Source organism: Neltuma alba, unplaced genomic scaffold (assembly GCF_004799145.2).
Source record: "Neltuma alba isolate B1F8T4 unplaced genomic scaffold, ASM479914v2 tig00011620_pilon, whole genome shotgun sequence".
In the NCBI taxonomy this organism is placed as follows: domain Eukaryota; kingdom Viridiplantae; phylum Streptophyta; class Magnoliopsida; order Fabales; family Fabaceae; genus Neltuma; species Neltuma alba.
Window position 1 is genome coordinate 76,450 of NW_021636271.1, and position 12,361 is coordinate 88,810.

At 32.1% G+C, this 12,361-nt stretch overlaps 1 protein-coding gene across 1 annotated transcript; it reads right to left on the reverse strand.

Annotated features, from left to right (window-relative positions):
• Positions 1–1,491: 1,491 nt before the first annotated feature.
• LOC114715938 (GATA transcription factor 15-like) lies at positions 1,492–2,675 on the reverse strand. The gene is made up of 3 exons (XM_028900857.1): positions 2,351–2,675; positions 2,097–2,243; positions 1,492–1,996 (listed from the first exon to the last, which is right to left on the reverse strand). Exons 1-3 carry the CDS (start codon positions 2,369–2,371, stop codon positions 1,730–1,732), a joined length of 435 nt encoding a protein of 144 aa, XP_028756690.1. The 5' UTR covers positions 2,372–2,675; the 3' UTR covers positions 1,492–1,729.
• Between the last annotated feature and the right edge of the window lie 9,686 nt (positions 2,676–12,361).

The following is a 12,361-nucleotide window of genomic DNA, read 5'->3' on the forward strand; positions in this document are numbered from 1 at the left end:
ATACAAGAAAAAATACTTTAACAGTAATTGATTCCATTTAAAAAGTAAATAACAATATATTTTTAAAAATAATTTCTGATTTTGAAATTAAAAAAAATTGAGATTTTTTCAAGATACAAATAAAAGAAGAAAAAGAAAAAGAAGATGAAAAAAGGGTGTAAAAGTATGTTTGGCGTGTGAAAGAAAGTTTACTGTTTCGTAGTGGTGTCACGAAGTTTAAAATTTAGAAAAATGAAAGGCCTTAGAGGAACATAACGACGCGGTCGCCGTGAAAAGTGAAGGCCATGGAAGAGGAGGAGGGTGGATTGTATTGGGTGGTTATAAATTTAGAAGCGCATAATGACGCTGGCAATAGATGGAGGAGGTCATCCGCGCCGTCAATCCCCCACGTCAGGTTGTCCGACTGAAGATGGATCGCCGTCGGCAATGAGTTTATAGGCTGGCAGCATGTCTATGAGTTTTGGGTAGATAAGATGTGGCAAAAATTAGTTAAAGGAAACTTATAATACAAATAATCAATATAATGTAAAATATAAAAAGTATAAAACTACCTTCGGTTCTAATTACAAGACCTCGTTTGTTGATCACAAATGAAATCTTATAATTAGAATTGAAAGTAGTATATTAGTATTTGTAAGTAAGGATTTCCTTTTAATAGCAACACAAACAAGGATTTCCCCTTTCTTATTCAAATTCTTTCTTTTATTCCAATTTACTATTTCCTCAACCATAATAGCCTCACTTGTTAAAAAATGGCAATCACTTTCCAATATATCACCTCCGGTCAAGTTCTAATAATAAAATCTCTCTATAAACAGGATATTATAATTAGAATAAGAAATAATATTGACTATTAAATATTTGAAGTCATTAAAAAAAATGGGCATCAAACTCCGGGAACAACTGTATTTCTCTGTTTTGTTTTTCATAGGATGGGTAATGAGACAGACTTGTACAGGACAGTTTGACTTATCAGTCAAACTGGAATCAAGGATCAGTCACACATGTAATATATATATATATATATATATATATATTTGGCGAACTACATATGATATGTTAGTTGATTACGTAAAAGCAAAAACAAAAAAAAAAAAAAAATCAATTTTACCCAATGAAATGATCAGGCCGGGAAAAAAAGAGTTATAAGAATGTTTCAAATTTAATTACCGTAATATCCTCGTTGTTTGTCAATTGACTTTTGCTAGATGGATCTTCAAATGTCACTGGTCAAACTAGCGGGAAACAGGAAAGCACATTTCAGTATTGATTTATTGAAGTTCCCTCCTCTTTTAAAATTTGTGACTCTCCTAAGCCATTTTTTTTTTTTGGGTGGTTTTCCCACCTTTCTTTCATATTTGTTCTTTCAAATGTTCTGCGTCAAAATTTCTGCAACGTATTAAATGGAAGAGAGAAGAAACAAAACCAATAAGCCTGGCCTATTCATCTCTGGAATTTCAGAGCCAACAGACGCTTATGTACAAATTCGAATTGAGAACAAATAAGGGATTATATTACCAAAATTGGGATTCAATCATTTTCTTACAATTCTTGATAAGATTCATGATACCAATACATCAGTCAGCAAACTAAGCTAATACAAAACTAATCACAGAAAATTTCACCCCACGATTTTGATCACACAGTTTCTGAAATGCAAGGGTGTATTATAAAACATCTCCCTCTCTCTCTACTTTTACTCTAAAAGCAGAACTCTGATTTGTGATCATTAAGCATAGACTGAGCCATATGAGAGAGCCATCAACAACACAGCCGCTTGTTCTTCCTCTCCCAGCTTCTTCCTCTGCCTCTCCACCGTTGATCTCTGCGTCAAAACCTCCCTTCCCAGAGCCATTAATCTCTGCTTTAAACTATCCCCAATCTTAGCATTGTTGCTGCTTCTTTTGCCCTTTTTCTCTTCTGTGCTTCCCTTGTTCGTGCCTAGAATAGCCCTCTTCTTCTTCCTGCTTCTGATCCCACATGCGTTGCAGAGAGACTGCAGTGAACAGAATAGAACAAATGATGATCAGAACCGTGTCGAAGCTTAATGTTGTGAAATCTATTAGGAAATGGGTTTCTTCGATCGAGTGAATTACCTTGGGCCCCGCCGGACCGCCTCTCCAGAGAGGGGTTTTTGTCGTGCCGCAGTCGGCGCAGGTTTTCTTCTGCTCGTTGCTCATTGGGCTTTCTTCCGAGGAATCACCGTTAGGGTTTCTGTTATTGGTGTCCTCTGCCTCCGATCCCTGCATTACAGAACAAAATCAGCTCGATCAGAATCCCCACATCCGAATCAAGGCAGGGCGTTGGTAGGAAACTCCGGAAGAAACCATGATGACTCGTGATCACTTACTTTTCCGCTCAAATCGACCATCTGTAGGAGTTACTTCGAAGATCTGAGCAGAACCCAGATCAAGAAAATGTACAAGGCGAAGTGGAAATTTGCTATTGAGTGAAGCTCTTGATGATCCAACACGCACACACAATGAAGCTGAAAGGGAAGAAGGAAGCGATCTATCGAGGAAGGAGAAATGGGTTAGAGATGAAGATCGGAATTGGGGTGATCGCTGAAAGATTAGGAAGGGGCATGCAGTGAGAGTGAGGGGTAGAGTATGTGTACGAAAGAGATTAGGAGAGAGAGGGAAAGGTATGGCTGGCGGAGGAGACACACGCGCAACGGCCGCAAGCTGAGCAAAATGTAAAAGAACCAGGCTTAAATAAAAGAGAAGTGAAACCCTAATAATGGGCGAGTCCAAATGACGGAATTGCCCTTGCCTCCAAAACCATTAGGATCGCTCGCGCCAAAATCCCCCCGCAATGAACAAAAAGCGCGGGATTAATTTGATTGAGTTTTTATATATATATATATATATATATATATATATTTGGTTTAATATAATTTTTGGCATCTTAAATTTATCTCGTGATTTTTGTCCTTTAAGTTTTAAATTATGAAATTTAGTTTCTTTATAAACAAAACAGTTTAAATATTTATTGAATTATAAGGATTAATATTTTAAGTAAAAAAATTTAAGAAGCCATAACTTATAATTTAAAATTTGATAAACTAAAACCAAAATAAAAATAAATTGAATAAAGGGATAATTAATTTGGAGGTCCTTCTAGTTTTATTCAATTTGGAATCAAGCCCTTGAGCTTTTTTAATTTTTGTTGGGTCCTTTAAGTTTGTTCTGTTAAACGCATTAATCCCAGCTGTTGAATTAAAAAAACGTTGTTAAAACTTTTGTTAAAAGGCACTGCAAACGTCTTTCCCATCTGAAACAACTCTTTCTGTCTCCTTTCCCAGTAACCTTTATTCTCTCTCTGCATTTGCCTACCTTATTAAGCTGATGTCCCCTGATAACATCCTTTTCTCTCGAATTTAAACATCCCTCCTCTTCGGCCATGTTACCTCTTATCAATCAATTTTTATTTGTTTCCTGTGATGAAAGCTAAACTGATAATTTGCTTCAGTTTTCTCTTGAGACAACTTTTACTAATAAACTACTCTCTATCATTCTTTAATACTTCTATCACATTGGCCAGTTTTTGATCAGCAACAAGTTGAACCCCTTACAGGTGAAAATCTTGCGTCTTTACAATGTACTTAATCACATCCAAGCCTCCGACCAAATGTGTTGGAAATCTTGAGGATTCTGGAAGGATTCTGGAAGGCAGAGTTGAACGGAGTAGCTAGGGCTGGGGTCACCTTATCGAAAATGGCAAATTTAAAGTTGAGAGAAAGGTCACTTGGTTGACATTCTATGTCATCAAGCAAGAAGAAGTCGTTGCTGGCTTTTGAGGTTATGTCATAAAAGCTAAGCAGTGGATGGGAAGATAAGAGAGATATGAAAGAGAAAAGAGGAAACAGAGAAATGAGGACATGGCAAAAGGGGACTATGGACACAAGCAAGGGGAGAGAGGGGAAGGATGGGGGTTTTCATATTAAGTGATGGACAACTGTGGGGTACTAATATTTATGTGTATGTGTTGGGGTGTGAGAAGGGATCAGCTTAATAAGGTAGACAAATGCAGAGAGGAGAGAAAAAGCTATCGGGAAATGAGATAGAACGAGTTGTTTTAGATGGAGAAGACGCTTGCGGTGCTTTTTAACGAAAGTTTTAACAGTGTTGTTTTTTATTTAACAACAGGGATTAACATATTTAACAGAACAAACTTAAAAGACCCAATAAAAAGAAAAAGAAACTCAAGGACTTAATTCAAAATTGAATAAAACTATAAGGACTTCCAAATTAATTATCCCTTGAATAAATAAAAAATTATATTAACTCTATTTTTTTTCTTAACAACAACATTTGTCTGCCAAGTAATGTCCCGACCGGCATTATTATTATGATTATGATTTTAATTAAGCTTTAGCAACTAAAAATGAAATATATGATTTAGTTTACGTTTGTATTTTTATTATTAAATACAGATATGTAAATTATATGAAATTTAGCAATATAGGTAATACTATTTAGGGAAAATTGGTTTAAAAAAATCCCTGGTTGAAATTTTAATTGGTCAAAAGAACCTGAATTTGAGCAAGTGCAACTATAATCCATGAATGCAACATATTTTTTGCTATGTGCAACATATCATCAATAACGTGTAATAATGATCAACACGGAAGTTATTTGCACACAACAAAAGATATATTACACATAGCGGAAGATATGTTGTATTTACGGATCATAGTTGCACTTACTTAAATTCAAGTCCTTTTGGCCAATTAAAATTTCAACCAGGAATTTGTTTTACCAATTTTTCCTACTATTTATGTTTTATAAATATCATAATTTATCTTACCTGTTGTGTTTATTATTACTATATAGATGAGATGATTTTAATAAATTTTGAAAACATATATTTATATTAATAATGACAAAACATATTTTAAAAAACGCCCCGGGGGGAAGGGGAAGAAAAGTTAGTGTCCGGCGTGGTGGGGTGACACAATATTAAATATAAAATGATGCGTGTCCTACAGTTTCCTAGTAAAGGCACCTATGCTGCCTCAGCCCTCCGAGTATTGTACTCCTTGGTACATTTGTATTAGGTCAGCTAATTGACCACTTCTCGTTTTCAATCTCTTTCGCATTTTTACTTCCCTTCATTTTCTATTCTAAATATCTTCACTCCCTCCACTGTCCCAACTAGGACTCACTCTCCCATTTCCTATCATTTATCTTTCCTCTTTAAATTTTCAGCATTGTCAGTGTCTCAAACTAAATCCTAAATAATAATAACCTTTTTTATTTATTTTTGGTTTATAAGGAGAAAGTATGTGGATCGAATTCCCAATTCGCCACTAATTAAAATGAGTATTCAGTACTACTTCCAATTCTAATTATAAGATTTTATTTGTAGACTATAAATAAAATATTTTTTCAGTCTTTCAGCCCTAACACTATTAATAAGAAATGATGATGCTAAAATTTTAAATATTAATTAAATATTTTTAAATACTGACATGTTCAGTTTGAATTTCAAGATAATGATAATTGTTATAAAAATTATCATTTAAGACTAAGAGCTTCCGAGTTATAAAAAAGGTTATCTTTTATAACTAAGGAATTAAATTAAAAGAATAAAAATTAAATTAATTGGCTAATTATAATAAATATGACTTGATATCTCAGCATAGTATAATGTTGGATTATATATCATTTGTTTATAAGTTAGATAAATTAGGTTTAGAAAAAATAAGAAAACATAAGAGATAAAACAATATGAGATCTTGTGTTTAAAAATAAATCTTACTCTCTAACTAATTTCTATATTAAGGATCAAAACAGTAATAGGATAAAAAGATGTGTAATTGTTTGAATGTCTCGCAAATCCACTAAAATAACCTCCAATTTACTTCACTATTGCACTAAGACCATGCTTAGAACCAGTTTGTTGTTAATCTGAAAGTAGCATTATTCTGATACTCCCAACGAGACTGACGAGAGGATGATTCTAAACGTACTCGCTTTGTATGAGGCGTTTATGCCTCTCATGCTCTTTGCTACAGCTTAGTTTACGGGACTAGTAGAACCGCCACGGCGCTGCATATGTTATTTGATCTAAATCTTAGATAGTTCAGATGTCTTTTTTTTTTAACTACACATAGGTATTATTTTAAAGCGGACACTAAATGTGAACCCTTTTTATATATTATGAGAAATTAACTCTTTTCGTTAAATTCAATCCTCTTAGTTATGTAGTTTAGATATTATGTCTCATAAAAGTTATGGATCGTGAACTTATGGAGAGTTTAGATATAGTTTACAATCAATCAAAAATGGTATTTTTATGTAAATTGAAACAAAAATTTTCTTACATGTTTATCTTGTGTATTGTAAAATGTTTTTAAAAAAAGCTAACCCAAATAGCCTTACATAAGTACTTCTGAGCATAATCCCTGTACCCCAAAGAAAGTCTTCTCAAAAGCAGAATTTTCAGGAATATCGACAGATCCTATAACCCAATGGGCGATGGAGGATGTAACTCGTAAAATTTGCTAAAAAGTCCACAACTTTAGTAAAAAACTAAGGGCGAAGAAAAGGCAGATTCACCCCTCTCTGTTTGGGTTAGATTCTAGGGCTGTTGGGCTTTTAATTGAATTCGTCCACTTGAACTGACACTGGCCTTTACAATCCCAATATCATGGCCCAAAAGCCTACTCACGAAGACAAGAGGAGCCCAGACACCTTTTTTCCATCAGCCCAAAAACAGACCATAGGTTATAACCTCCATGTCTGCGGATCACACTATTCACTCAGCAAACTAAAGGCGATGCTCTATCAAGAGGATTGGATACAGACTAGCTCCTCATGAATTAATATTTAAATTTTTATTGAAAAAAAATTTCCACATTCAGCATTCGGTGATGTCTTAAATAAAATTTCCACTTCATTTTATAGTCTATAAATGATGTCTTATAATTAGGATCGGAAGTAATATCTGTGAATGAGTCCTTTCCGATTTTTATTAGGTTATATATAATTGCTGATGGCATGACATTTTTAAAAATTTAATATTTTATTTTTTAACATATATGTGAGAGAATTTAAGAAGTCAGGCAGGGACGAATGAATATTGTCAGAGGCACAATAGAACTATACTCGGGAGCAGGAGGGAAAAGAAGAATTTTTTTAAGGTGTTTTAAGAATTTTCTTTTTGACGGGGGCAAGCATTGGAGAGTCTTTTAATTTACGGATATGGAATTATGGATCCTGCGCAGGCATAGCATTGACCACGGGGGATGCAGTCACGTAACTTTCTATTAAAATCAACTTTTTGTAATAAAAAATTTTATATTTACCTACTAAAATATTATGGGAATTATTTTCTTAAAATTTAATATTATCTTATTATTAGAATTTAATACCCAATTCTTAAAAATTTAATAACAACCATAACATTGAAGACAATTAATATTTCAACATTTTCAACATAAAATTATGACTCTATAAACTTTTATCTCTTAACATTTATTTATAATATCATATGGAAATATATGTGACGTGACGCAGAGAATCTAAGTCCGTCTCTAACATAGGTCGGTCTCTAATTAGAACATAATAGTATAATAAAAAGTACTCCTAGATGACAAGAATATCTTGATGCCAATAAATTATTTTTAAGTTTGCACTCAAACTTGTCTGCTATTATTTTCATTAGTAAACAGTGAAATAATTAAAAAAAATCAACGTCTTATTATAATGTTAAAATGATGGTTATATTGAAACAAAATTGGTAATTATTTTGAAACGACAATAGTAACATTTTCATATGATCCCTTCGATTGTTTTATAAGAGAATTTTGAGAGGATTCTCATGGTCCTCTACTTATAAGAATTAACAGCATACTGTTTGGTGTATTTATTATAATTTTTTGTTCTCTTATTAATTAAAAATGTGTATTTATTAATGAGATCAATTATTAAAACCCAACAATCATTTATTAAATGTGAACGTTTTGAGAAAGAATTTTACATCTGGAACATATTAATTGAATTTCAATCCTTTAACCACATTTTTGTATCCTTAAGAATTAGTTACTTGTTTCTTATCAACCGAAGAGAGCAATACATGTGGAGTTAAGAAGATAAATCACATAAAATAAAGTAAATAACATGTTAAAAATAGAATGAGACGGAGATAATAGCTAGACTAGGTTTCGTCTGGTGGAGAAAGTCTTAAAAAAAACAAGTTAATAGGTATCACTTCACTGTTCCTTTTTTTGCCCCACATGTCACTTCATATTCATATCTCATACTACTTTTACTTTTAGTATTTAATATAAATTCAATTGACTGATTTAAAAAATTTAAAAAAAATTTAAAATATTTTAAACTATTTATATTTATTATTTTTACCCAGACTAATTTGTTTAATTTATAAATTAATATATAATCTAATGATTCATATAAATATTTTAGAAAGATCATGTCATATACTACTTCCGATCCTTAATATAAGACCCTGTTTGATTTTTATATTGGTCCTAAATATAAGACCCCAATTCATTTTGTCTCTCATATTTACTCAATTTTTTCTAAGATAGTCCTTCTAATAATTATGGTTTTAGCTAACATACTTGATTAGTAACGATATTTTAGGAAAGACAACACCTATCTATTACAGATAATTAACTAAACTTCTTTCTTTAATTTTCTCAAATTAGTCAACTGACTCTTATAATTAGAAACGGATGTAGTATTATAATTAAATAATTTAGTAATTTTTTAAATATTTTTAAATTAGTTATCTGAGTCTTATATTGTAATATGAATGGCAAATTTGTTAATGACTTTATATTATATATATAATTAGAAGTTGATTTTTTCTTTTTGAAAAAAGACTGTTGAGAAGATGACTTATACTGTCATCGCAAAATTTCAAAAATAAAAAATAAAAGAGTGGATTTTTTGGGGGGGGGGGACCAACCATGTTTCATCAGATACAATTAATTATGACAAGACACCAAAACCTCGATGTGATTAGTTTTACGATGGCAAAAGAAAAGATGTGACTAGTTTTAGTGTTTATGACAAACACGAAACAATTATGCTCAGCAAGTCATTTTGGTTAAAAAAACATGAATGCATAGTACTCCCTCCTCCTGTCCAAAATATAGGGTTAGGAAAAATCCTTAGTTCATAATATAAATTACATAGAGTTACTAATTACTATCCCTTTTTACCCGCTTATAGTTTATCGAAATAAAAATAATAATACCTCCGGTCTTAATTATAAGAGCTAGTTGACTAATTTGAGGAGATTAAAGAAAGAAGTTAAGTTAGTTATTTGTAATAAATATGTGTTACTAAAATATCCTTGTTAATCAAGTGTATTGGCTAGAATTATTATTGTTAGAAAGACTATTTTGATAAATATTAGAGATAAATGGATTGAGATTTTATATTTAGAACCAAAATAAAAATCAAATAAGATTTTTATTTTATTTTGTCTTTCAGTGGTATGCATTGTACAACAAGAAAGGGAAGTGACGTGAGGGCAGGAGAATCTTTTTAATTTAAAATAAACTCAATAACTTAACTGTAATCTTCTTTAATTCTAATGAGGTAATTGAAAATAACTCATATTTTAGATCGGAGAGAATTCACACTTATTTCCTACCCATTAATTCTTAATATATAAGACCACCTAAAAAATTTATGACACGTGGCTAACATATTTTCAAAAATGCTCTCATCTCTTTTACTTCTAGTTGTAAATAATGATTTTAGTTTGATCAAGGACGCTTTTGAAAAGCTGTAAAAATCTGTATAATTTAACTAATCTTAACTAATTTTTTAATATTAAAAGGTGGTTGAGAAGATCTCATAAAAGAGACAGGAACAACAAAAACATGGATACTGATTAGATATAGTTTTTAATTTGGAGGATAATAAAGGCTGAAATGAAGCTTGTCCTTTCCCCCCCGTCTCATTTGGTTGGTAAAAGTGTCAATCAATACAGAAGGTCCTATATATATCATGAACTTGAATAATAATAATAATAATAATAAAGCAAAAACAAAATACGCGTTTTTTTTGGGGGGGGGGGGCGCGGGTGAGGGAGGAAGTAGTGCTAGATGTTCATGTTACAAGACATGATTGAATTGGCACATTTGATGTGATGCAATATTGGATTGCATTATAGGCTTGAAATGATACAATTATGTTTGTCCACCTCTCCCATTGACTCTTATATTCTAACCATTCAAATATAACATTATTGCCCACAAGTACTCCTCTTTCATTCACTCTCATTTACTTTCTTACTCCTAAATCATTTGATCCCTCTTTAATAATTTGTTTCCACATAAATTAGCCTGTGAAATTACATATCTAACTTCACATCACGCACGAGAAAAATTTTGGCCATGTTTGGCAGAGTTAATCTTGTTTTCTTCTTTTAATACATAAATTTTAGGTTAGAAGTTTGGCTCACCCACAAATCTAGAATAAAACGTTTGTTTAGTAACACACAATCCAATCGATCACTTACTGGTCACTCATGATCTCTTTAGGTAAAATTGGTGTACCTGAGTTGGAATAGGACGTTAACTACATGAGAATTAGTTTCAAATTCTATTTTTTAATTCGGGTATGAGATGCCTCCCTGTACGGATCAACAAAAATGTCCCAATTAATTTGATATGCAGCATGAAAGTTACTTGGGAGCCGTATATTCTAATATGGAACTTGGTTTTCCACCGCCTCTTATTAAGAAGGGAGAGTAACAAAAATAACCCAAATAAAAGAATCAATTATTTCTTTAGTATCATTTATATATGAAATTTATGTATTTACAAGTGATTAGAGCCCATGGGTACTTAATTTTCTTATTCGGGATTTTTGTATAATTCACCCTATTAAAAATTCAATTTTTTTGGGGAAGCTAAGCGACTTTTCTTGACAAAAACCCTTATATTTGAACCAATTTTCCTCACCCGCCATCTCATCTTCTGCATCAATGAGCTCAAGAGTATGGGTCATCATATTCTTAAAGCCCACTAAACATCGACCGTCTCTCAGATCTATGGCCTCTGTAGGTAATCTCATCTTCGTTGCAATAGAAATAACGTTATTTAAATAGACATAAAACGAAAAAGATAATAGGATTTAATTTAATTATTTTTAACACACCAGTTACCAAACATACTTTTAATCCTAATTCCATTCTCTTTCCCATTCCCAGTTTATAAAAAGATCTTTTCATCATACGTGCCAAATGGGGGAAAAATTCTTAGGTCATGTTTGGTGTACAAGGGTAATCTGGCTTGGTGATGAAAAGGGGATTTAGGGGGTATTTGGGTAGTTTTAAAAGTAATCTTATAGCATATGAAGTGAGTATAAAATAAATATGTGAAAAGAGTTTTATTTCAACTTACGTAAAATTATTTTTTAAAAGGCATCCAAGCACGCCTTTAAAAGGAAGTGGACACGATTCCTAATTTGACATGTAGCAACACGTTATTCTTGGGAGCCAAATTCCATCAATTGGTCTCCCACCAACCTTTATGAAAAATATCCAAACTTTTTGTTTTCTGGGAAGCCCTTTCTTTTTACCCAAGTACCCTCATATTTTAACCAAAATTTCGTTCTTCACCCACCATCATTTTCCGCATTAATGAGTTCGAAGACCATCGACCACCATTGGTAGTCTGAAGGCTCACCATTTTGAAGCCCACCAAACGTCGACTATGCCACAGATCAAGCCTTAATTGGTCGTCGTTATATTCTCATCTTCTTTTTTTGCAATTCAAGTAACACATTTTACTCTTGAAGAAAAACTTAAATTCATTATATTCAATGTTAAGTTATTCAATTGCATATAATCATGTATCCTTTTTTTTTCATGTGGATTTATAATTAAATATTATTAAACGTCAATATTTAAAAAAATAGGATATATGATCATATGTAATTAGAGAACTTAACACAATGATATAAAAAATTTCATGTAAGTATTGTTTCTCAATCCTCTACCATCTTTGAACTTCCATGTGCGGTGGTTTAAATAAACATATAAAAATGATATAAAAAGTAAAACATCTGACATATCAAACTTCATATTAAATATATACTCGTTAATCTCATTTCCATTTCCTTTCTTATTCCCATTCATCAAAAATCTTTTCAACATACCAAATGACACCTTATATCCCTAAAGGATTCAAGAAAGAAAGAGTCTAATAGAAACTGATCTCACACACAAAACATTTTTTCTGCTAGGTTTGTTTAATTGATGAAAATTTTGATGCAATCCAAGAGAAGATAGCCTCCTCAACATGATCTCTTTCACGTTGTTGCTCAGCTCCTTCTCTCTTTCTCATCTGCTGAGGCCAAAGCAGCTTCTG

Coding starts and splice junctions, on each gene's coding strand:
- LOC114715938 (XM_028900857.1), bottom strand. CDS start 2,371: ATGGTCGATTTGAGCGGAAAA. Junction 2,244..2,350: donor TGGTCGATTTGAGCGGAAAA/GTAAGTGATCAC, acceptor TCTGTAATGCAG/GGATCGGAGGCAGAGGACAC. Junction 1,997..2,096: donor GCGGTCCGGCGGGGCCCAAG/GTAATTCACTCG, acceptor TGTTCACTGCAG/TCTCTCTGCAACGCATGTGG.